Source organism: Apium graveolens, chromosome 11 (genome assembly GCF_009905375.1).
Source record: "Apium graveolens cultivar Ventura chromosome 11, ASM990537v1, whole genome shotgun sequence".
NCBI lineage: Eukaryota > Viridiplantae > Streptophyta > Magnoliopsida > Apiales > Apiaceae > Apium > Apium graveolens.
In genome coordinates, this window is record NC_133657.1 from 30,243,502 (window position 1) to 30,269,963 (window position 26,462).

The window sequence follows — 26,462 nt, forward strand, 5'->3', positions numbered from 1 at the left end:
TGTCTTGTGATTAAAAACTGGGAATGATATCTCATCCTCATCAGTAGAGTTACAGGCCATCCTTTTTTCATCATTGGAAGCATAATGGCTAGACTGGTCTGATGCATATCCCTCCTCATCTTCACTAACATTGTCCACCTCATTTGTCTTATTTCCCTCTTTTGGTTGGTTACTATCATTGCTTGGTTCAACTATCTTCTCCTTGCCTTTCTTTACTCATTCAGATCTGGCCTTGCATTTTTCTGCCTTTAAGTCTTCAGAATACAAACTTCTTCATTTGTAATGTCCATATTAGATGAATCTGAATGAAAACTGCAGTCACTCAATTTATCAGCATCCCTTATAAGGTTGTAGTCCTCATCATCTTCCCCACTGCTGTCATCTGCCATTTCTCCTTCATTTTCAATAACTCCCTCATCTCTAAATATCCCCTCAAGGTCTAACATATCATCTAGGGTAGTCCTTGCATAAGGTTCTATACTAGGATCTACATATTTAATGTTGGGGTCTTGAGATGGTGCAAAATCTTGCGTTGCTCCATCAGTGTCCACAGCAACAATAGGCTTCAAAGTCATTGCATACACATATATCACTCTATTAGGAGGCATCATTTCACACATTTTCAATACATCTGCATCAGTTTTCAAGCTCCACAAACCTTTCTCCATATTTGTTTTAGGTAATTTGTAAAATAATGTGTGACCACCAATATCGCCACATTCATTTAAGATTGACACTATCTCTATAATGCTCATGGTATTTACATCACACATATCAATAAAATCTATTTTTCCACAACTGTACCTCTTCGGATTATCTTCAAATTTATCCCCATGAAACAGTTTTATGGTAAATAAGTCCTCACAAGCTGTAAAAATTAAAAACAAACTCTATACATAAACCATGTATATACAGTCAAAAACACAAGGGACCATATATACATGTAAAGTTCAAATCACATGGAAGATACTAATTGACAAAAAAAATCAATCACATGGAATATACTAATTGACAAAAAAACTTTGACATGCATCATTATTTATCCCAGTAAAACCTAATCCACACATATAAACCCTTAATTCATATATCTCACTATAAACCCCTAATTCATACTACGTATATAAACCCTAATTAGAGTTTAAAGAAATTACCTCAGTAATTGGGATCCTCTTTAGGTTTGTAAACATCTTCATCATTCCGATCTCTGAGGATTCACGACATTGTAGCAACACGAACATCAATCACGATTCCGGTCTCTGAGCTTGATCTGAAATGAGAGGGAGAAATACTCGGGAAAGGAATCATGTTTAGTATAAGCACACGTGCTACGAATAAAAAGACTGAAATATCCTCGACGGAACTAACGGAGTTGATGGATTTGACGGAAAACAGCAAACTGTTAAAATATTCAAAATCTCGTATAGCACATGGTAGTTTCTGATCCCAAGTGGTCTAATAGGAAAAATACGAGTACACAAAGTGCACGTTACTCCCATTTTAATTAGTCAAACAAGGGAGAGTGTGAGAACCACTATACTTGGCCACTTGCCAGACCGGAGTTTTCCATCTTTCATGTTCTTTACATGTTACCCATTTTATAGGTGAGGTGAGATAACTTGACGTTTGAAAACAGTTGTTAACTTCACATTGTGTCTACTATTCTACAAAACCCTCATTGCATTGCATGATATTCATTATTTCTACTTTGAAGCTTCCTCTTTATTTTGTGTTTTCTTCTTTTCTTGAATTACTTGTGCACTCCTGCGTTGCAATTTGGTATTTTTTTTGGTAAGATTCCTTAGCAAAGTGACATTAGTTTCCAAGTCAGGGCAGCATCTGATTCTTTTTTTTTTTTTTCGTTTTTTTTTTTTATGTTTTCTTGTCTATGCAATTTCTTTATATGACTTGATGCTATTTTTTATGTTTTTGCTTTCTTTAAGTGTTGGTTATAAAAATTTTAATTTTTGTTTCACAGCTTTCGTCTGGAGTCATAAAGAGCGTTGGTTGAATTCATATATATTGATGGCGTGCAGATGGTAGAAATATTCAAAAAAAATCATGAATGTGGTCTCTGTTTCTCCTTTGCTGTTACTAGTCCTATGCGGAGTTCTGTCTAATGGGCTTAGCAGCAATGTTTCGTCGAGACCAGCTGTTGTTAATATTGGTGCTGTATTCACTTTTGATTCTACTATTGGTAAAGCCTCATATTTTGCCATTAAGGAAGCTGTAAATGATGTCAACTCCAATTCGAGTGTTCTTCATGGAACAATACTTCAAGTAGAGATGCACAATTCCAATTGCAGTGGCTTCCATGGCATTATTGGAGGTAACTTTATATGCACCTAATGCATAAGAATTTTGTCAAAAAATTGAAGTTTAAAAGAGCCGTGATAAAACTAAGTATTTACGTTTCCTATAACTTTAGAAGAGCAGGGAGAACAACTGCACCTACTTTCAGTTGCTCATCATAGATGCTATGACATGTTCTATTGTGTCTGGGAGTATACAAATCATGATATTTTCTTTTTGTTATTTACAGCTGTACAATTCATGGAGGCTGATATAGTTGCTGTTATATGTTAAGGAACCAGTTACTCTAAAACCTCAAGGTGTTAGAGAATGGCCCTTTCCAGGATCTTATATTATTGTAACACTCCCCCTCACTCGAAAGCCCATTTATGGGTCGAAGAGTGGATCACGGGCGCCTATCTTTGGGGCATAACTTTGCCTTTCGTGTCCCTCATAAATTGTGAGAAATATTGGGGGTGGCAGGGATCGAACCTGAGTCCTCTGCCAGCCTGAGCTCTGAAACCATGTTAAGATAAAGATAGTAATAAGAATACCAATATAATGCAGAAAAACTAACACTTGTATTTACAAACCAGAATGCACTTAATGGCTACATTGTGTTCTATCTATTGTGAATTAAAATTGAACGTACATGCAGGATACATATATCCTGATAGAAACTGAATGCAAGAGAAACACTAGCTAATAACTACTTCTTACAAATAATCCAACATCCCCACTTCTTCAAAACTCCTCCTGATATTACTGAAACAAACAAATAACCTATTCTACCTGCTATTAACCTGGTTTACGTGATTCAGCAGTAAACCAAATAAATAAAACATTATAAAAATATTATTATCTAAAAACATGTTTTAGATTAAATCCCAACAATCTCTCCCTTAATCTAAAACTTATGAAGCACTTCTCTTCATCCGTGATGCACTTCTCACCACCATCAATTTTGATGCACTTCTCATCAAAACCAATTTGTTGATGCACTTCTCATCAAAAATATTTTGGAGCACTTCTCTCCATGGTGCACACAATCACCCAAAATTCTAAATTAAAAATTTCTTCCATGACCACTTGTGCCATGATTTTTCTTCTCACAGACTTTCCGGCATCGCCTCATCTTTCTCGGCAGCCCCATACTACACCTGCATCCCATACTATAAGTGTAGCTTTGCCACCATCATGCTAACAAGTACCAGCTTTCATGCACCCCACAACAAGCCTTTTTCCTTGATAATTTTAACAGCTTCTTCATGTCGGTAACCTTTCCAGCACTTTTGGTGTCCTTTGAAGCAAACATAGTTTTCTTCTCCACAAGTTTTACTCTGACACCGCACAACTGAACGCAGGACATCATCTTTCACATCTGTGACAACACTCTTCCTCTCTCTATCTCTAACAGTCCCTGCCACTTTCGTTTCCTTTACACCGTGACCCAGCACTCCCCAGTCGGGCATATCTCCGACCTGCAAGTTCGCAGCCCTTTTGTCGCCCCTGCAACCATTCACCATACTACACATCCCCTTTGTTATGCAATCGTCGCAACCTCAAGCTCACCAAAGATCGGTAGCTCTGATACCATGTTGAAATTAAGATAAAGATAGTAATAAGAATACCAATATAATGCAGAAAAACTAACACTTGTATTTACAAACCAGAATGCACTTAATGGCTACATTGTGTTCTATCTATTGTGAATTAAAATTGAACGTACATGCAGGATACATATATCCTGATAGAAACTGAATGCAAGAGAAACACTAGCTAATAACTACTTCTTACAAATAATCCAACATCCCCACTTCTTCAAAACTCCTCCTGATATTACTGAAACAAACAAATAACCTATTCTACCTGCTATTAACCTGGTTTACGTGATTCAGCAGTAAACCAAATAAATAAAACATTATAAAAATATTATTATCTAAAAACATGTTTTAGATTAAATCCCAACATTATAGGCCCACAATCTTCTGAAGTAGCCAATGTTATGACAGTTGTTGCAAACGAACTCCAAGTACCTCTCTTGTCATTTGGTGCCACAGATCCCACTCTCTCCTCTCTCCAGTTCCCTTTTCTTGTCAGGACGACACAGAGCGATCTGTACCAGATGACTGCATTAGCTGATATTGTTGATTACTATGAATGGAAGCAGGTGATTGCTATCTTTATTGATGATGATTATGGAAGGAATGGAGTAGCAGCCTTGAATGATGCACTTGCAGCAAGGCGCTGCAGAATCTCACACAAGGCGGGGATTCCTCCTGGACACGGTGTCAGCAGGGGTGTTATTATGGACATTCTTGTTAAAGTTGCAGTGATGGAGTCTCGAATCATAGTTTTGCATGTTTACCCTGCGTTGGGCTTTACAGTGTTCTCTGTTGCACAGTATCTCGGAATGATGAACGATGGATATGTGTGGATAGCTACAGATTGGCTTTCATCCGTCTTAGACTCCTCCTTGCACGTTCCTACAGAGAAGATGGATTCGATGCAAGGAGTTCTAGTTTTGCGTCAGCATACACCAGATTCAGATAGAAAGAATACATTTATCTCTCGGTGGAACAACTTGACTGATGGTTCCATTGGGATTTGTTGGAAAATATGGGTATAAGTCCCATATTGGTAAGTCATATTTTTTAGCATTATGACTAAAAGATGTGTGAGATATGATGATATTCTCTTAATAATGGAAATTATTATTTTCCATTAGAATTTGGCTCAAATATTATGGCATAAATTAATTTGATTTTGTTTCAGATTAATTGATATGGTGTATGTCTTGATATATTCAATCTGATTCTGTTTCAGATTATTTATGGAATAGAGTAGCTTGCAAGTATTACACCGATTCCATAATTAATGATATTTAATTATGGAAAAGAGTAGCGCACAAGTCTATCTACACCTATATAAACACCTCTAAGGCGTTAGGGTTAGACACACCAAAAACATATTCGTCTCTAAACACAAATCTCTCTCTCTCGGTGATAGTTTCGTGCCCGTTCAAGCTCGCTGAAGGTGCTCGTTATCCGTAACGCCGCCGCTACCTCGTTTTATCCTGGGAGGCTATCGACTCGCACATACGGTGAGAGGCGAAATAGCTTTAAGGAGACAGTTTCAACTGGACTCGAGGATCTCTCTTCTGTTTATATCTTTTCTTCCTCCGTTTGATTTCGTTTACTCACACACACACTTGTTTGATTATTTGTATTAATCGCAGATTATTTTCACAATCTTAAAGCTATTTATTTTATATACATCTGTGACTGATACATCTGTATCTGCTTGTTTTGTTGAGTAACAGATCGATGGAGAACCAAACTGTGAACGATTCGATGAACATGACGGCTGATCCCAACGCACAGATCACTGGATCTGATGGGGTTCACAGCAGCCGATTAACCCTAACGCACGGATCGTACGATCTGATGGGGGTCAAACGCCTGTTGGACATGTGCCTTCGGGACATGTGCCTTCGGGACATGTGCCTGTGGGACACACTGTCATTGGACAGTTTAGTGTTCCTCTTGGACAGATATCGGCAGGATTCACTCCTCCGATCATACCCGCGGTGCCTACTGGTGTGCATACACCTGTAGTACAGACGCACGTACCATCTGTTCCACCCGTGGTGCCTGCTGCACCTGTTATGCCAACTGTGCCTGCTGCACATGCTGAAAAACCTGAGAAGTTCAACGGAACGAACTTCAAACGTTGGCAATAAAAGATGCACTTTTATCTGACCACGTTGCATATGGATCGCTTCCTTAAGGAAGAACCACCGTTGCTCACTGCTGAGAGTAACATGCAGACTGTGTATGCTGCTGATGCTTGGAAGCACTCCGACTATATCTGTCGGAACTATGTGTTAAATTGTTTATCTGACTCGTTGTATAACGTATACAGCGCAAAGCCAACAGCTAAGGTCTTATGGGAGTCACTTGACCATAAGTATAAAACCGAGGATGCTGGGGCAAAGAAGTGGATTGTTGGCCGCTTTCTTGATTATAAGATGGCAGACTCTAAGACTGTGGTCAGTCAGGTGCAGGAACTGCAGGTGATCATTCATGACATTCATGCTGAGGGAATGGTCATAAGTGAGTCTTTCCAAGTTGCTGCTGTTATTGAAAAGCTTCCACCTGGATGGAAAGATTTCAAGAACTACCTTAAGCACAAGCGAAAGGAGATGTCTATGGAGGATCTTATTGTTAGACTTCGTATTGAAGAAGACAACAGAGGGTCCGAGAAGAAAGTTAACATTGCCACTGAGAAGGCAAACATGGTGGAGCATGCTCAAAGCTCCAAGCCCAAGAAGGCTAATTCTGGTAAAGGGGCAAAGCTGGCACCCAAGGGAGGGATTTCGAAGTCGAAATTTCAAGGGAAGTGCTACAACTGTGATAAAGTTGGTCATAGGTCTTCTGACTGCAAGAAGCCCAAGAAGCCCAACAAGAAGAAAGAAGCAAACATGGTAGAGAATATCTCCAAGGAGATGGGTGACATAGACCTCTGTGCTACGGTCTCTGAAGTGAACCTGGTCGGTTCTAATCCACGTGAATGGTGGATTGATACTGGTGCTACTAGGCATGTTTGCTCAGACAAGGCGGTTTTCTCTAGCCTCAAAGCTTCCGATGCTGGTGAGAAACTCTACATGGGGAATTCAGCAACTTCTACCATTGAGGGTGAAGGCACGGTGATCCTGAAGATGACCTCTGGGAAGAATCTGACTTTGAAGAATGTACTTTATGTGCCTGATATTCGCAAGAACCTTGTGTCTGGTTCTCTGTTGAATAAGCATGGCTTTCGCATTGTAATAGAGTCAGATAAAGTTATTTTGTCTAAGAGTGGTATGTTTGTAGGCAAGGGTTATTTAACTGATGGGCTTTTTAAGCTCAATGTAATGTCCGTTAAGGACGATAATGAAATGAAGAATTCTTCTGCTTACTTGCTTGAGTCTCCTAATTTATGGCATGCTAGATTAGGACATGTAAATTATGACACTTTACGACGTTTAAGTGCAAAAGAATACATACCTAAACTTACTATCGATCCAAAACATAAGTGTGAGACTTGTGTTGAGGCAAAATTAACGAGATCATCATTTAAACGTGTGGAAAGGAACACCAAAGTGCTAGACCTAATACATAGCGACATATGTGATTTAAAATTCGCTCCAACAAGAGGAGGAAACAAGTATTTTATTACATTCATTGATGATTGTACAAAATACTGCTATGTATATTTGTTGAAAAGCAAAGACGAAGCTATAGATAAATTTAAAATCTATAAGGAAGAAGTTGAGACACAACAAACTGAGAAAATCAAAACGATACGAAGTGATCGTGGAGGTGAATATGTTGAACCGTTTGGGGAATTCTGTTCACAACATGGTATAATCCATGAGGTCACTGCACCATACTCCCCTCAGTCAAATGGTGTGGCTGAAAGGAAGAATCGCACTCTGAAAGAGATGATGAATGCGATGTTGTTAAGCTCTGGGCTCCCACAATCGATGTGGGGAGAAGCCATCTTAAGCGCAAATAATATTTTAAATATTACGATGCGCAAGAATAAGGATGTAAGTCCTTATGAAATGTGGAAGAAAAAGAAACCAAGTTACCAACACCTGAAAGTGTGGGGGTGCCTTGCAAAGGTACTGATCCCTACACCGAAGAAGGTGAAGATAGGTCCTACGACTGTGAATTGTGTCTTCATCGGATATCCTCCACACAGCACTGCATATCGGTTTCTTGTTCATGAATCCAAGATTCCTGATATTCAAAAGAATACCATTATGGAATCAAGAAATGCCTCATTTTTTGAGACGATGTTTCCCTGTAATCCAGGAAACCAACAACCTACGACGTCTAAACGATCTCATGAGTCTGTAGATGACGATAATGAGAGTGACGAAAGTGAAGACGAAAATGTGGGGGTAGTGAGAAGGAGCAAAAGACAACGAACGGAGAAATCCTATGGGTCTGATTTTATGACCTATTTGCTCGAAGAAGGTGACCCAAAAACTTATAAGGAGGCGGTTACCTCACCTGATGGACCTATGTGGAAAGAGGCCATCAAGAATGAAGTTGATTCAATTATGCAAAATCATACTTGGGAATTAGTGGACTTGCCAACTGGTTGCAAACCATTAGGTAGCAAGTGGGTTTTCAAGAAGAAGTTGAAAACTGATGGCACTATTGATAAGTATAAGGCCAGACTTGTAATTAAAGGATACAAGCAACAAAAAGGCCTTGATTACTTTGATACATATTCTCCTGTAACGAGAATAACGTCCATAAGGATGATGTTTGCTATTGCTGCAATGCGTAATCTAACTGTACATCAAATGGATGTGAAAACAGCTTTCCTAAATGGAGACATAGATGAAGAAATCTATATGGAACAACCTGAAGGGTTTGTTGTCCCAGGACAAGAAAGGAAAGTGTGTAGATTGGTGAAATCATTGTATGGTTTGAAACAAGCGCCTATGAAATGGCATGAAAAATTTGATGAGGTCGTGCTGGCCAATGGTTTCAAAATCAATGAATGTGATAGCTGTGCCTATTACAAGGATAACGAGAACAGCTATGTCAAGGAGAATGACAATGGCTATGTCATGATGACACTATATGTAGATGATCTACTTATTGCTGGAAGCAATGATAAAGTTATCAAATCTACAAAGGACATGTTGAAATCAAGGTTCGACATGAAAGATATGGGACTAGCAAATGTAATTCTGGGAATTCAAATTTCTAGAACATCAGAGGGTCTCGCATTAAGTCAACCACATTATGTTGACAAGATCCTTGAGAAGTTTCTTAAGGATGACTTTGAGAAAGCTAGGACACCTGTAGATATGACTTTGCACCTATCCAAGAACAAAGGTGTAGCTGTTTCCCAATTGGAATACTCGAGGATAATTGGTAGTCTGATGTACCTCATGAGTTGTACAAGACCAGACATTGCATACTCAATTAGCAAGTTGAGTAGGTTTACGAGTAATCCGAGAGCTGATCACTGGAAAGCGATTATAAGGATACTAAGGTACTTGAGGGGAACTCGAGACTATGGACTGCACTATGGCAGATACCCAGCAGTATTAGAAGGATATACTGACGCAAATTGGATATCTAGCAAGAAAGCACTTAAGTCTACGAGTGGCTATGTGTTTACATTAGCTGGAGCGGCAATATCATGGAAATCCTCAAAACAAACGGTGATAACTCATTCCACGATGGAAGCTGAGTTTGTGGCACTAGATAAATGCGCCGAAGAGGCTGAATATCTACGTCAGTTTCTGGAGGATATTCCAAGATGGCCAAAGCCTGTAACTGCAATAGGGATTCACTGTGATAGTCAATCCGCTATTGGCAGAGCACAGAGCACGATGTATAATGGAAAGTCTCGTCATATACGACGACGACACAGTTCCATTAGACAATTGATCTCAACCGGAATTATCACTATTGACTATATACCGTCAAAGGATAATATCGCGGATCCACTAACCAAAGGGTTATCAAGAGAAGTGGTTGAGAAATCATCGAGAGGGATGGGCCTTAAGCCTATTGCTTAACGGCATCATGGTGGACACCCAACCATTGCTGACTGGAGATCCCAAGAACTTGGTTCAATGGGACAACTAAATCATGATGACCAAATCACTGTGGGGGTAACCCCTGGCCTGTTCCTATGATGAGGAAACAGTGAGACCCGTAAGGTACGAGGTTAAGCTTTGAGCCTTTAATGATCTTTGATGAATACGTGGAGCTCAGGAGTGAACGCATGAAATTCAGTTGAGTAAACGCGGGTTACTCTATAAGATAAAGATCACCTATGTGGGAGAGAAGTGGGGCCGCTTCAAAGGAGAATTGCGAGGCACAATTCTTTAGAAACTTCTGCAGAACCAGGACGATGTTCCATGGCCAAAATGGACATACTCATGAGAGCTGAACGAGTCAGAAACGATATAGTGATAAGTATATCATCGTTTACATAAACGGTCGAACAGTTCAAGGACAAGCACGTCTACTGTCTACCAGTAAAGTCGGTATGCTTACTCGAGCGAAGGTTCAAGGAGCATTCTCTACCTATAGTATGCTATATCTGATCGAAGAAACTATCACCAAGTCAAACTCCGTGTCTGTCTGTCTGTCTGTCTGGTGTGTGCTACTAAGATTACCAATCTCACCCATGTGGGGGATTGTTGGAAAATATGGGTATAAGTCCCATATTGGTAAGTCATATTTTTGAGCATTATGACTAAAAGATGTGTGAGATATGATGATATTCTCTTAATAATGGAAATTATTATTTTCCATTAGAATTTGGCTCAAATATTATGGCATAAATTAATTTGATTTTGTTTCAGATTAATTGATATGGTGTATGTCTTGATATATTCAATCTGATTCTGTTTCAGATTATTTATGGAATAGAGTAGTTTGCAAGTATTACACCGATTCCATAATTAATGATATTTAATTATGGAAAAGAGTAGCGCACAAGTCTATCTACACCTATATAAACACCTCTAAGGCGTTAGGGTTAGACACACCAAAAACATATTCGTCTCTAAACACAAATCTCTCTCTCTCGGTGATAGTTTCGTGCCCGTTCAAGCTCGCTGAAGGTGCTCGTTATCCGTAACGCCGCCGCTACCTCGTTTTATCCTGGGAGGCTATCGACTCGCACATACGGTGAGAGGCGAAATAGCTTTAAGGAGACAGTTTCAACTGGACTCGAGGATCTCTCTTCTGTTTATATCTTTTCTTCCTCCGTTTGATTTCGTTTACTCACACACACACTTGTTTGATTATTTGTATTAATCGCAGATTGTTTTCACAATTAATACTTATGCCCTTTATGCTTATGATAGTGTTTGGCTTGTTGCTCATGCAATTGATTCATTTTTAAGTCAGGGAGGAAAAATTTCTTATTCTAATGATTTTAAATTGCATTCTGAAGAAGGTAATCGTCACCTTGAGGCCATGAGCCTCTTTGATGGAGGAAAACTTTTGTTGAGAGACATACTGCAGAGTGACTTAGTTGGATTGACCGGGCGAATTAAATTTAATGCAGATAAGTCTCTCATTAATCCTTCGTATGATGTTATTAATGTTATTGGGACTGGTTTCCGTCAGATTGGTTACTGGTCTAACTATTCTGGTTTGTCAACATTACCTCCTGAGACATTCTACTCCAAGCCAGCTAATCTCTCAAATGCTAAACAAAAACTGTACAGTGTTGTCTGGCCGGGAAACACAGTAATAAAACCTCGAGGATGGGTTTTCCCAAATTATGGGAAGCTACTAAGAATTGGAGTACCTGATCGTGTGAGTTACCGGGAATTTGTATCCAAAGTGCGAAACACTAATAATTTTAAAGGATTCTGTATAGATGTGTTTACAGCAGCTGTGAACTTATTGCCATATGCAGTTCCATACGAATTTATCTCCTACGGAGATGGCAAGGAAAACCCAAGCTACACCGGGCTGGTAAATGAAGTTGCTGCAGGGGTGAGTACAAAGTAACAGGATAATAGTTTTTAAACATAAACATTGAAACTACATACTAATGTAATTCTTCATTTCTTTTTCTTTTCTCTGCTTCAGTTTTTTGATGGTGCAGTTGGTGACATTGCCATAGTCACAAATCGAACAGAAGTCGTGGACTTTACACAACCATTTGCTGCTTCTGGCCTTGTTGTTGTTGCTCCATTTAAGAAGTTAAACACTGGTGCTTGGGCATTCCTAAGACCATTCTCTCCATCACTGTGGGGTATAACTGCTGCTTTTTTTCTTGTAATTGGTGTAGTTATATGGACTTTGGAGCATAGGATAAATGACGAGTTCAGAGGAACGCCTAAGACACAACTTATAACCGTTCTATGGTGAGTTCCTCTAGTTAGATCAGGCAATAATGCTACGTCTACCGAGTAATTGTTTTACCTATCTCTTTCTTCTTTTTCATACAGGTATTCAATTAGTTGTTTGAAGTAGCTTATCCATTAACTTTACTTACAGAATGACTAGGCCCAAAGAAAATAAATTTATGGCTAATATTTGCAAAGGAATGTTCTGTTTGATAATAATAAAAACATTTTGTTTCCGATCTCTCAGGGCAGCTATAGTGAATTGCCACAAGAATACTGGGTGTTATACCTTCAATTTCATCTCCCACAGCAGTTGATCATTTTGTTATCTTTGCCAGAGGAATAGATAATTCTGTAACTGTCTACTTCAAATTGTATTGTTAATTAAGATTTGACACTCTTATGCATCACATCATTACACTAGCTTGTCATAATTATTATATTAAAATTGAATTGTGCTTGGACTGGTGAACTTCTTTGCTGAACATATTTAATCTTCTTCTGGAAGTAATTGCTTCCTGATGATCTCTTACATTACTTTCGTTCAGGTTTAGCTTCTCCACTCTATTTTTCTCCCACAGTAAGTGACCTTCGTCCTGCTTTATTCTTCTTTCTAAATGCCTTCTGGATATGCATGCACATAATACTGGAAAAACAGTAAAGAACGGGGTTTACTTGTCTGTGCAGGAGAGAATACTGTGAGCACCCTTGGCCGTCTGGTGCTAATTCTATGGCTATTTGTTGTTATGATAGTCAACTCAAGTTACACGGCAAGCTTGACATCTATACTAACGGTGCAACAAATGTATTCTCCGATTAAAGGGATTGAAACCTTGAAAGAAATTAACCAACCTATTGGATACCAAGTGGGCTCTTATGCTCGCCGTTATTTAGTTGAAGAAATTGGTTTACATGAATCAATGCTTAAACCCCTCGGAACACCAGAACAATATACTGCACAGTTGGAATTTGGTCCGAAGAATGGGGGCGTTGCTGCTGTGGTAGATGAACGTCCGTATGTAGATCTTTTCATGTCAAGCCAATGCAAATTCAGGATGATAGGTCAGGAGTTCACGAAAGCCGGCTGGGGATTTGTAAGTTTCTTTAGTACTCAGACTCCTATACTTCTATATGTTCAGTCTAGCAAGTGAATGCTCATACTATATTCGATTTTGTGTGAATTTTCTCCAAACAAGGGATCCCCTCCAAAAAAAACACACACACTTATAAATGAAGCATGCACAGTTCCTTCACATACAAGACTTTTATTTCAAGAATGCTATTAGGTCAGGGCCCTTTTTCAATATCTTTATAGACAATTCGGTGCATCTTTTTTGTTTTTGTTATTTCAGGCATTTCCACGTGACTCTCCCTTGGCAGTGGACTTATCAACAGCAATATTGACATTATCAGAGAATGGAGATTTACAGAGAATTTATGACAAGTGGTTGTCGAGAAGCACATGCAGATTAGATACCGCTGAAATTGACTCTGATCGTCTTCACCTGCAAAGTTTCTGGGGCATCTTTCTTATTTGTGGGATAGCTTGCTTCTTTGCTCTTGTCATATATTTCTTGCAGATTATCCGCCAGTTTCGCCATTCGGCTCTTACTGATTCTGTGTCAGGTGGGCAGGGAACTTCACGTTCTAAGCGTCTTCAAAAATTATTGTCAATAATGGATGAAAAGGAAGATCCTACAAAGAGACAGAATAAAAGAAGGAAAGTAGAGATTTCAGGTCCTGGTGATAACAAGACTATTGAATTGAGAAGAAATCCTGAGCCTGAGATACAAATATTAGGCCGCATACTTTAGTTTCAACACTTTTTCACCTTTCCTGTCTCCAGGTTTTTAGTCTCTCAATGAGAAGGACATGCCTCTTACACCATTAACATTTAATGAAATAAAGAACGAATATACTTCTTATATTCATCATCAACATTTTCAGGTTTTTAATTCTTCTAACTAAATTGATGTTAATATTATAGATAAAGTTATGATTTTATGTACTCTTGAAAACTACAAACAACAAGATGTATTTCAGAAGATTTTATTTCCAAGAACAAACTGTAATATTCTGATATCTATAAACAACACAGCATTTTACTTTAACTCTATACCCCCAGAAACATTGAATGGTAAACGGAAACATAACAAACAGCACTCTTGCTCCCCTGTCCAATAAAATTACTCCGGAACTTCTGTTCTGGAGTATAATTTTACAACAAGATTTATTATTCAAAAACTTTGCACTCCTCTTCAGCAGGGTTTGACTTGCAGTAATCCTCCAGAGGGTCTCCACTTCCTCCTGTTGCCACACCTGGCCATTTGCTTGCTACAAGATGTGCCAAATCTACAACTCTTTGGCTGCAAAAATACATGCTTATAAGTATACAGTCACAAATATATATGAAGCTACACAAGCAAAAACACCTTAAAGCATGTGAAATTTTATCACCTGTAACCCCATTCGTTGTCGTACCAGGCTACAACCTTGACCATATCATCTCCCATTACCATTGACAACGATGAGTCAATGGTGGTAGAAACATCAGAGCACCGAAAGTCTACTGAAACGAGAGGCTCATCACACACAGCCAGAATCCCGTTCATTGGTCCATCAGCTGCCTTTCTAAAGGCAGCATTGACATCTTCGGCTGAAATTCCTTTTTTTGCAACATTTACAACAAGGTCAACAACGGATACATTTGGAGTGGGCACCCGTAGAGCAATACCATTGAGCTTTCCCTTAAGCTGGGGTAGCACTAGAGACACTGCCTTGGCTGCACCAGTACTTGTTGGGACTATATTCAGTGCTGCAGCTCTAGCTCTCCTCAAGTCTCTGTGTGAAGCATCCAAAAGCCTCTGTATATACGGAAAAACAAGAATAAAAATTAAGTTTCGTGTATATGAAGCTACAAGTATATGTTGTTAAACCCTATTATATGATGAAAGCAACTAAAAAGTTATCATCAACGCCTACAACAAAATGTACTGAACTATATAAGCTACATGTAAGTTCAAATCTATTTTTTTTACACTCTGTTTGTACCTGGTCACCAGTGTAGGAATGAGTGGTCGTCATTGTTCCTTTAACAATACCTGAATATCAAAAGTAGTATTCTTAGTGTGGTATTTCCTTGGTTGTAAGATCATTTTTTGCTAAGGACAACTTTTGTCATACTTTAAATATCATTATTGGTAAAGGATGCGTACCAAATTCATCATCAAGGACCTTTGCAAATGGAGCTAAACAGTTGGTTGTGCAAGAAGCATTGCTGCAGTCACAAATGGGCAGACATTTTGCATTTAGATTCAATCATAAGATATTAGCAAACTGATATTTGTACATACAAAGAAACTGTACACAATTGTAGAATATCTGTTATGCATGTTGACTTATCAACCACCAAGAAGAATACACATGTCCACAAACCACAGTCATAATTTTTGTTACAGTAATTCAGTTCTTGGCTAATAACTTTTTTTGCTAGTCAATGAATTTCAAATTTGCTGACCTGACAATATTTGCAACATCATGGTCATATTCCTTTTCGTTTACTCCAACGACATATGTTGGAATATCAGCTCCTTTGGCTGGTGCAGTGATAATAACTTTCTTGGCACCTGCTTGAATGTGTTTCCCAGCACCAGGGCCATCCACAAACACACCTGTCCCCTACAATTCATATAATCCAGTTAGTAAAAAAAAAAGTTCTGTTGTATGATAATCAGAATTTTAACAGAATATGATATCTGAAGTAGGGACAGTTCCGAAATTAAATGAAAACAAATATGGTACTCTTAAATCAAACAGATACCTCGATAACAATGTCAATTCCAAGCTCTGCCCATGGAAGCTGCAGAGGGTCTCTGTTGGAGACAACCTTGATGAGCTTTCCATCAACACTGATGGTTTCATTGTCTACTATTTTAACATCGGCCTTGAAAGTACCCAACATAGAGTCATACTTCAGCAAGTGTGATGCCTGCACTTGCAATGCAAATTAACTAGTCATCAAACTGTTAACAGATGTTACTATGCCAACTAATAAATTAACTTTCAGGAATCATCATAGTATATATTAGAACTATAAAAATACCACTCACATTCTTGACACCACCACTGTCATTAAGAACGACGACTTCAAGTGGAGAATTTTTGCGCCCATGCCAGCAGCGGAGAAAGTTTCTGCCTATACGACCAAAACCATTGATTGCAACTTTCAATTTGGCAACTGTCTCTCCTTTAACAGGTGACGTTCCTGTAGTCTAATTCCAGAAAAGCAACTGAAAACATTACTGATATTGTCATTTAAGAAGAGAATTTTTATAGTCATGCATTGTCAAAATCATGGTTTGTTAAGTGTATGAAGGATATCAGAGAATAAATTTATTACTATCCCAAACTATAAGTATTTATGATTTGTAAATGTTTACAGAATAGTCTAACCTTAGGAGTAAGTTGGGCAGCCACCACATCAAAGAAAGACCCTTCCCTAGCACTCCTAGAGTATGTCAGGGAAACACTGGATCGAAGCCCAGAAAATTCAGCTACATCGAGTCTCTACACAAAGAAAACGCAACTAAGAAATCCAGAAAACTAAAAAACAAATAATTAACTGCTTTATGCATGCTAGTAAAGAGAAAGAGAGAACCTTGGAGAAGCATTGAGTAGGGTAAGAATGAGAGCATTTGGAAGGTAGCCTAGTAGTGGTTGGAATTCTTGAAGAAGCAATAGCTGCATTAGAGGCCATGGCTGCAACTAGAGACTGTTTAAACAATCACTTCCTCACTATATAGTGGTGTTGTTTCTTTGAGTTTCATCTATCCAATTTGGGTAAAGGAATGTGTGGTGAATGGACAGACAGTAGATAAGATTACATTTTGGCTTTGGTCCTGGATGATCTGAATCACAGAACGTTTTCTCCACCCATTTCTCAATCTTTAAATACGGGTGGCTCATATCCGGTTTATCGCTCTGCATGAGAGAGACTAAAGCAAATTACATGCCACGTGGTATTCATAATCAGGATAAACAGATGCCTTATGGCAAATTAGCTGTTTCATAATGAACTTCCAATGCGTAGTAAATAAAATCTTACCACCAGGATGGTTAAATATAAGCAAGAGCACTGCTCTCACCAGTGCAGGGCTTGAATAACAACTAAAACCTGATATCACAATGATTTGTGTAAGAGTTTCAGTGTCCTTTTCTTACTTTGTCTTCTTCTTAGACTTTTTACAGTGCGGGAGTTAAAATTTCCTTTTCTAGCACAAGATTACACACTGTGCAGACTGGAAGCATTCAATCTAATATGTACTGAAAAGTAACTCCCAGCTGATGTTACTAATACACCAGAAATTTTTTTGGTTGCTTATTCTTCTTGAGTTCTATAATTTAGCGTATTTTGATGAACATCAAGTAGATTAGTACAAAGTTTGAACTGAAACAACTAGCCTGGAAAGCATTCGAAAAACAAAGCAAGCAAGTTCTACGGCAACTGCCTAATCAGCACCATCAAAAGCATTTATTAAATGTGGTAAAACACTATGTTCACATATTAGAGTAAGAAGTTCAATGTTTGCTCAGCTAATCCAACATGTGACAATAGTGAAGGCCATTGACATCATGATTGGCGGAATTACATGGTAGCTTCAATTTCATCAGCACTGACAGCCACTCCATTGGGAGAATCTTCTGTTCTCAGCTGAGCAGATATATCATCTATAGCAGAGTTAAGCTGTTCGATCTTCTCAGACAAGATCTTGCGCGTTCTCTGTAAATTGGACAACTTGTGAATTTCTTGTACACGGAAAAATAAAGAAATAGATAGGTCACTGCCATTAATGGCTATTTGATATTCCCATAAAACCAATAATGTACATATTGAAGCCATCAGAACTTCTGCAAATTTAAAATCCAGCATATAGCACAAGACAACTATGCACACTTATCTACCTCCAAAGCTTTCTCTTCGTCATATATGAATTTAGGAAGCTTCCTCATAATATCCTTTTTGTCGGCTCCTGCTAGTGCCTTGCTTATCTAAAAAGTATTTTAAAAAAGGTGTAAACGATACATATATTGCATGTCCTTTAGATACTTACTAAAAATTCAATAGTCACATGCAGTGGAGGATCCAGAAAAAAAGTGAAGAGATCTTTATTGAAGCTTAATTTATTGCTGAAAAGTAGCCAAAATAAAATAAAGTAGGAAAGAACATTAGAAAGAAGTTGACCCCAAGTTATTTAGTGGATTAAAACACAGTTCAAACCACCAGATTTTTTTAAATTTTTTTATAAATGAATCATATACATCGTACATTTTTGGACCACAGAGAGCACTTTATACAATGATAAATTAAGATGAAAGGTTATTAGAGTGCTGATCACACACCTGAGGTGCATATACAGCGCCAAGCGTGCCAATAATAATGCCTCCCAAGACAAAGCCACTAATGAATGTGCCCCCACTGCTTGGCCTTCCACCATCACTGTAATTCAGGCAAAGACATAACTTATAACGTTTTATATCACATGTAAAATCATCTAGGAACACACTGTAAACCAAGAGAAGACTGATAATAGAAACTAAACAAGAAAATGCAGCTGCATGATACCTGTAGCTTGCTTGAACTGCTAGAGCCCTCTGGCTGGTTCGTGGATTAGTCTTAAATGATGAATTGTAAAAATATCCATTTCCCGGACACAAGTCGTCAGACTTCGAAAAGGAGCCTCCACGAACATAAACAGATTAAGATGGTAGAATTATCACAACATGATCATTGGTGAGAACTTCCTTAGGAAAAAATAACAAATTGTACATAGAGAAAATTCTTAATGAACGATAATCCAACAAACCAAATTTATTAAACTACGATGATAGAGGTCCCAATACAGTTACCGGATGCTGATGTTGCAGTAAAACATTTATTAGTAACTATCTAAATAATTGACACATCAGCATTCACTACAGTTGTCGGAATCCTGTTGTAAATTTTGACTTAATTACCCTGAAATCTGAATGCCAAAACACTGAGACAGTCTTTCCTGGACTTAACCTAAGAGGCAATAGCTACTCAGATGACTAACCCGTATTATCCTCCATCACAATTCCTTAACCAGAACTTTAATTACTAGCATTTACATCTAAACATTAACAAAACCAATGGAACATGATTATATCGCAATGTATTAGGCAAAAATCAAAAGTAAAACAACTCTACATATCTAAGATCAGAATACATAAACTCCATGTAACTCATAGGCTATTGCAAACAAGCCAATCAGCTAATCAATTAGAAAGTATAAAAGTTGAATTAAGAAATAAACAACGAAGATGTACATAATAATAAAGATGAATAGAAACAATAGAAATAAGATAAATTCAGTAATAATAAAGTGATAGATGAAGAAGGTACCTGAGGATAAGTAGGTCGAAGAGAGATTAGGCAAAACCAGAGAATTTAAAAGCACAGTCATTTTTTCTTCTTTTGGAGAGAGGGAGAGAGATTGGAGAGTGTGAAATGGTAGTGTTTTTACAAGAGGGCACCCCAAAATTTGTAACATCCAAAGTGACTGTTTGGTAAATCTTAAAAAAGTAACTTATCACTTAAAATTAATAAGTAACTTAAAAGTGATAAGGAGATGAAAATTTATAAATTATGCAAGTGTTCAGTTAATTTTACTTATAAGTCAGATTTTTTATTAACTTAAATAAACTAAAATAAATAATTTTTAAATATTATTATCTTAATTCATTACTTTTAAATTAACTTAACATTTAAAAACATATATTTAAAAATTAAAATTAATAAAAAAGTGAATAATGAAAATAAATTAAAAAAAATATATATTATTATTAATATTCAATTATCAACTTATAAATTATAAATTCGAGTTATAAATTTGATCGACAAACTATACCTAATTATAAGTAACTTAGCCCGTGCACAAACAGGTCCAAAATGTACATGGGCACTGTTTGATGATGGCTTTGTTTTGGACCCGTTTCACTGTAATGTGCCTATATTTGTGTTAAACTATCTTTTTGTTTCCCGTTTAGCGAGACAACCGTACCTGCTATGCAGTCCCATTCAATACTCCCACTTAGGTTCTGTTTGGTAGTATTATTGAAAACTGTTGGGCCGTAAGAAAAAAATGCTGGTGAAAAAAGTGTTGTCAGGAAAATTAAATGACTGTTTGGTAATTTTCTTTTATGCATATTTTGAGATTGTTTGATAGTGAAACTGATAACTACTTCATGCAAAAGCTGAAAATAACTTTTTCAAAAGTATATGGGACATATTTTTGATAACAGCAGCTTTTAGACCAAAAATATTTTTCCATACAACAGTTTTTCGAATTATCACACACCTTTCTGGCAGCTTTTCAGCAAAAAGTTGTTGTAATTGTCTGTAACGGTAATACCAAACGGAGCCTTAGTTCTTAAAGTTATTAAAAAATACTAAAGTTTATAATATAAAAGTTATTGTGTTCGCTACTCTGTTTCGATATACTCATTACAGGGCAAGTCCAAGAAATACCTTATATGATATCCTAAATCAAAATTTAAGATATATGATAAAAAAATTTGATCCAAGCCTTTTATCAATAGAAACACTTGTTTGAGCCTTATTTTTAAGTCACGTCTCTTTTTACCTTATTTTATATTTTATTTAATATTACTGTACACTCTCTCTTTATCTCTCTACTGTATATTGTACTTTAATGATGAAAGTAAAATTTTAATAATAAAATATTAAATATATAATGAGAATAAGGTACATTGTTGGAATTAAAGTAAGATAAATATGTCCTAAGTTAGTGGGACATAATATTTTATATTATATTTAAGACTTTAACTAATACATTGTTGGGCTTACTCTTATCATCTCCATTCCAATTTACTTGTCCGACTTGATTTTTGCACGTAATTTAAGATATATTGACCGTATATATATTCGTTAATTATTTTTTAAATTATCTTTTTGTGAATAAAATTTAAAGCACATTTTTTTTAAAAAAATAACCAAATGATGTATACGGTCAAGACACCTTAATAAACCTTAATAAGACACCTTAAATACGCGTAAAAATCAAAGTGAACAATTAATTTTAGATGGATGCAATATATATATTAAACATTAATTCTTCGAGTAAATTACACGGTTTTGGTTAAAGTATACACTGATTTTTCAAAATTTTGGCTGAATTTCCATTTTCACGAAATGGTGGCTAAAGTTCATTTTCGCATTTTAAAATCTTGGCCACCGTCTAGTCCGTTAACTTAGCACCGTTAAATAAATAAATCGTAAAATGAAGGGATATTTGGTAAAAAAGGTCTGAAACTAATAAAAACATATTAACTAACCCACTTGAACATATTCTACTTTTCTAAATCGAAGTCTCTTTACTCACTTAAACCCTAATTACCAATTTCAAACGGCGTTAGCAAGATATGAGCGAGATGGAGTGGTTTATGCGACCCGAGTGAGTTGCACAAATATGGAGCTATTGAGTGCCCTAATTACACAGGTAATTTTTTCGATGCCCTAATTAACTTGTGTTTTATAGTCTAATTGTTTACTTACTTTATGTTAGAGTAGAATATTGGTCATGTGGTCCCAAATATTATTATCTATGTTTATTGTTGTCGAACTATTGTTTATTTCTTTTGAATGGACCCATATATCTACATAATTGATAATATATGATCGTAGCATAGTTAAAAAACTCAGGGGACGACCCCCTTTTTGACATTATTTATGTATTTTTCTTTGTTTAGTATTGCAGACTATCCTGATTTCTTTACAATTAAAATGTATAATGGGGGCCAATTTGATTACGAAATTTGTTGACTATAAGATTGATTAGTTTGTTAGATTTGATGTTTATGCTTGAAGTGGTTGGAATATTGAGTTCTGCTATTGATCATAAATCAGTAGGGGTAGATTTGTTTTTAATTTACCAGAAGAGGGAATTGATGAACTTGGATGTTAGAAACTGATGAGGAGATAAGGATGATGACATCCTTGATTAATGAAGAAGTTCAATATGTTGAGGTGTTTGTTGTTCTCACTGAATCTCTTGAAGTGGAAGGTTTACCCTTAACAAATCTACATCCAAAAGTTCCAGAAGCTATAGAGTTGAAAGGAGATGATAGTGATGAGGAAAAGGTTCCCTCTTCTGATTCAAGTAGTGAAGGAGAGCAGGAAGATAAAAATGAAGTTGTGAATCCTGTAGTAAGAAGATGAATGTTAAGAAGGTTGGAAAGAAACCAAGCCCAAAGAAGAGGTATTCTAGGAGGCCAGTTGATGAGGGTTCAAATATTGATGTTGAGGATCAAAGGAAGGTGACTGAAGATGAGCATCATGATGAAGGTAATCAAGGTCAAGGTAATGAGCAAGGTAATGAGCATCATGAAGCTGAAAATGAGCAAAAAGAAGAAGAGTATAATTTAGAACATTCATCTGAAGGTTATGAGGAATATTTTGAAGGGTATGAAGCTAACTTTGACAGGTATAGGAATGAGGAAGAGTCAGATGAAGAAGATAATGAATGGTTTCCAAATAGCTCTAATGATGGGGATTTAGATCATGAAGAAGACTTTGGAGATATCACTTTTGAGTTTGCGGGATTCAATGATTATAGAGATATTAATGTAAGGAGTAGATGGAATGACATCGGAGCTGCTAATGAGTGATGAAAATATGGAGTTAAATGATGAGTTCTTTGATAGTGAGGATGAAAAAATGGCAGTAGATAGCGAGGATCAGATGGATGCTCAATTTTCAGAGTTCAATGAGGAGGTTGATATGGCTAACCCCATATTTCGCTTGGGACTGTTATTTAGAGGTAAGGATGTATTGAAGAGGGAAATTAAGAGTTATGCCATAGTTAGGAGAAGACATGTGCTCAGTACAAGGAACATGAAAAGCAAGATTCAGTTTATGTGCACCCCTCACTGCACCTGGAAAATACATGCATCTAAGTGTCAAATGAGTGAGCCTACCAAATAATGACATATAAGGGGAAACACACTTTTCAAATAACATTCCATCAGAAATAGGTGACTGCAGACTAGATAGCAAGGAGATACATGGATGAGATTAGGATGAATCCTAAATGGGAAGGTGAGGCTTTTCAGATGAAGTTACTGAATCATTTGGGATGTCATGTCAACAAATCAATGTGCTAAAGAGCATGGAACATAGCTTTAAAGGCTATGACTGGCACTCATGAAGATTCTTATGCTCGTACTTGAGACTATGGTAATGAAATTAAAAGAGTTATGCACGAAAGCACAGTAGCTATTGAACTTGAAGAGGTTGAAGCCGGGAAATAAAGGGGAAGGTTCAAGAAAATTTCCATCTGTCTTGGACCATTTAAGAGGGGTTACAAGACAGGTTGCAGACCTGTTATTGGCTTGAATGGCTGCCATCTTAAAGGGCCTTTTGGAGGGCAGCTGCTTACTGTAGTTGGTATGGATCCAGACGATGGAATGTATCATATAGCATGGAGTGTTGTAGGTGCAGAAAACACAAATAATTGGTGTTGGTTCATGAATAAGTTGAAAGAAGACTTGAACATTAACAATAATGGAGCATGGACCTTCATAAGTGACAAACCAAAGGTGACCCTTTTCCCTTTCTGACATACTTTTATTTAATTTAAAGTACTTGCTGTTAGGTATGAAATGCACATATGGGGTGAATGTGTGTTTCTTGATTTTTACTTCAAAATGTTTTAAATTGTTTTCAGGAAATCAAGTTAAGTGCTTAGGATTCCTTAAACTTAACATCTTAAAGTATTTGGCAGTGATAATTAACTAACTGTAAAAACACAGAGAAGCGATTATCAAAACTCACTTGATCTTTTATTCAAAAATCAAATAGGTTGTGCTACGAATCTGAATTCTTGAATATTAAAGAACTCATCTCCTTCTTTAGAGAATACAAGAAAATCTGGACTGTTTATTTACAACTGCAACAAAGGACCCGTGACATGCTTTATAGAACAATATTAACAGTTTACATAGATTGCACTAAAATAGACTAACATATTTTTTAAGTTATTTTGTGTATTTATATTTCAATTACTGTATATCTGCATACAATCTTTCAGGTCAGCTACACTCCTTTATCCATTTCATCTTGGCCCTCGATCTTGCACTTATCAACTTGTATTTGTAGACTTTCTATTTTAGTGATAAAATGGTTTGTTGGCTGATAATCTAAAATCTTCATGGTAGATGCATTCTACAAATGAAGCTATTATCGAGATCTTTTAAGTACAAAAAGTCTTGTCGATATCTCCACTTCTCTATATGTATTTTGACTTGTAGATATCTCCACTTCTCTACATGTATTTGACTTGTCGACATCTTCATATCTTTACATACATTTTGACTTGTCGACATCTTCATATCTCTAAATGTTTTATGACTTGTCGATATCTCCACTTCTCTACATGTCTTTTAACTTGTCGATATCTCCACTTCTCTACATGTACTTAACTTCTCTATTGTCAAAATGACTTCTTTATAAGTGAGATGACTTTTCTATAAGAGGAATGACTTCTCTACCGGTCATATTGACTTCTCGATAAGCATGAACAGTTCTCGATATTCTTTAATCTGTGACTTATCGACATATGACTTAAAATATTTTTCAGTCTACAACATTATTCTTCTCCAAACTATTGTATCTACATTCTGAGACACATGATCATGATCTTCCTTTAAAGACTAATTCCTTAGCTTATTGGCTGTTTACTAAAAAGTATTCCGGTCTAGTCATCTTTAACATTCTTACATACTCAAAGAATACAATTACATATTACATAAGAATTACAAGTCAACTTAATCTTAGGATTGTCAATATGACTTAGTCTTGTTATATTAAAGCATGCACAACAATCTCCCCCAATTTATTTGAAGATCATTTGTCATAAATTTATGTCGGATAACAAGACTACTTCCAAGCTAAAAAATAAAAACACACAAATATATAAAGTATATTATTTTATACATAAATTTCATCTAGATGTTACAAAGAAAACTGAGTTTACAGAATTAACTGAAGTTTTCATATCATGATAAGATCTAATCAATTCCTTTAGCCTGACAAGGCACTCAAGTTCTTCAATGATCTCAGTTCCTCTCCGTGTTTTCACAAGCTTCAGACATTCTTCTAGTGATTAACTTCCAAGATACTCAACTCTGTACCTTGACAATCTGTGAGTTCTAATGTTCAGGAACATACCATTTTCAAGAACCCTGCTTAATCCTCTAGCTTTGAGTTCATTTGATCTTCTTTACAATTTTTCTAGCTCATCAGCCATCCTAATAGCTCGCTCTCTTCCATTTCCACCTTCTCCCTTGCCCTTCTTTCATGTCTGTTTATCAACATTTAAGCTAGTTTAACCTTCCTCATTCTTGTGATCTGATCATTCTTAGTCATCAAACTTATCACCCTTTCAAGCTCCATTGTTGAGAAGTTTTTCATTATTTCTTTCTTGAATATGTTGAAAAAGCCAAATATATTTTCACCTCTCCCAGAGTGTTTACAGTGAATACATGTAACGCCCTCAAATCCGCGGTCAGGGGATTTGGTCGTCACTATAAAACCTCAATCCGAAATAACCTGTTGAACCAATAAATAAATGCCAGCACTGAAATATAGCATCTGTGACCTCAAACTACACCAAAGATCTTTTCAGGTTACAGTTCTAGAAACAAGAATTCCAAATTCCACAAATAATTTTTTTCTTTTGCTTTCTTATAAAACTCTTTTCAACAGATTCCCAAACACAAAACTTAACCCGGTAGTATAACTTCGAAAAGAAGTATACTAGGCCCAAATATACAATACACAACTGTAATATAATATAAAAAAACTTTACACAATAGATCTTATACTAATCCGTAAACCCTGGATCAACCACCTTCCAAAAGCTTCCTCGAACTACGGAGTTAAACAACGCAAGCTAATCCTCACTGGAAGGTTAAATTTAAAAACAGGCAAGTATGAGCGAAAGAAATGCTCAGGAAGTTCACTATAGCATATTTATGGTCTTTTTGATATAAAACTGACATCAGCACTAGAGCTGAACATTTAAAATCATAATTGCTGAATCAAAAAATTTGTTAAAGAAGGTTCCTTAAATGTATTAAAATCTTTTTGATATTTTGAGCGAAATGCTTCAGCAATACTTTGAATCTTGACGAGAATATAACTCACAAAATAGTGTTTACGAAAATATCGTAAACAATAATA

General features: G+C 36.7%; 3 protein-coding genes across 3 annotated transcripts; 1 reads left to right on the forward strand and 2 right to left on the reverse strand.

Moving 5' to 3' along the window:
- Positions 1–1,655: 1,655 nt before the first annotated feature.
- On the forward strand, positions 1,656–14,131 carry LOC141696994 (glutamate receptor 3.3). Its single transcript, XM_074501169.1, has 9 exons — positions 1,656–1,788; positions 1,976–2,326; positions 2,540–2,578; positions 4,266–4,893; positions 11,153–11,825; positions 11,922–12,199; positions 12,730–12,761; positions 12,869–13,275; positions 13,534–14,131. The coding sequence occupies exons 2-9, from the start codon at positions 2,059–2,061 to the stop codon at positions 13,993–13,995; spliced, it is 2,787 nt and encodes a 928-aa protein (XP_074357270.1). The 5' UTR covers positions 1,656–1,788; positions 1,976–2,058; the 3' UTR covers positions 13,996–14,131.
- An 85-nt stretch (positions 14,132–14,216) lies between these two features.
- Positions 14,217–17,066, reverse strand: LOC141696992 (glyceraldehyde-3-phosphate dehydrogenase B, chloroplastic). Its single transcript, XM_074501167.1, has 9 exons — positions 16,839–17,066; positions 16,634–16,747; positions 16,291–16,452; positions 16,002–16,169; positions 15,699–15,859; positions 15,397–15,458; positions 15,233–15,282; positions 14,639–15,045; positions 14,217–14,547 (listed from the first exon to the last, which is right to left on the reverse strand). The coding sequence occupies exons 1-9, from the start codon at positions 16,935–16,937 to the stop codon at positions 14,415–14,417; spliced, it is 1,356 nt and encodes a 451-aa protein (XP_074357268.1). The 5' UTR covers positions 16,938–17,066; the 3' UTR covers positions 14,217–14,414.
- Positions 17,067–17,525: 459 nt separating this feature from the next.
- LOC141696993 (uncharacterized) lies at positions 17,526–19,752 on the reverse strand. The gene is made up of 5 exons (XM_074501168.1): positions 19,605–19,752; positions 18,804–18,918; positions 18,581–18,677; positions 18,143–18,229; positions 17,526–17,960 (listed from the first exon to the last, which is right to left on the reverse strand). Exons 1-5 carry the CDS (start codon positions 19,750–19,752, stop codon positions 17,826–17,828), a joined length of 582 nt encoding a protein of 193 aa, XP_074357269.1. The 3' UTR covers positions 17,526–17,825.
- Between the last annotated feature and the right edge of the window lie 6,710 nt (positions 19,753–26,462).

Excerpts from the sequence above, each read along its gene's own strand:
- LOC141696994 (XM_074501169.1), top strand. The coding sequence starts at position 2,059 with ATGAATGTGGTCTCTGTTTCTCCTTTGCTGTTACTAGTCCTATGCGGA. Across the intron at positions 4,894-11,152 it reads TTGACTGATGGTTCCATTGG|AATTAATACTTATGCCCTTT; the intron begins GATTTGTTGGAA and ends GATTGTTTTCAC. Across the intron at positions 13,276-13,533 it reads CGAAAGCCGGCTGGGGATTT|GCATTTCCACGTGACTCTCC; the intron begins GTAAGTTTCTTT and ends TTGTTATTTCAG.
- LOC141696992 (XM_074501167.1), bottom strand. The coding sequence starts at position 16,937 with ATGGCCTCTAATGCAGCTATTGCTTCTTCAAGAATTCCAACCACTACT. Across the intron at positions 15,860-16,001 it reads GAATTGACATTGTTATCGAG|GGGACAGGTGTGTTTGTGGA; the intron begins GTATCTGTTTGA and ends TATGAATTGTAG. Across the intron at positions 15,459-15,698 it reads GATGTTGCAAATATTGTCAG|CAATGCTTCTTGCACAACCA; the intron begins GTCAGCAAATTT and ends TTGTGACTGCAG.
- LOC141696993 (XM_074501168.1), bottom strand. The coding sequence starts at position 19,752 with ATGTTACAAATTTTGGGGTGCCCTCTTGTAAAAACACTACCATTTCAC. Across the intron at positions 18,919-19,604 it reads TTCGACCTACTTATCCTCAG|GCTCCTTTTCGAAGTCTGAC; the intron begins GTACCTTCTTCA and ends ATGTTCGTGGAG. Across the intron at positions 18,678-18,803 it reads GCAGTTCAAGCAAGCTACAG|TGATGGTGGAAGGCCAAGCA; the intron begins GTATCATGCAGC and ends CCTGAATTACAG.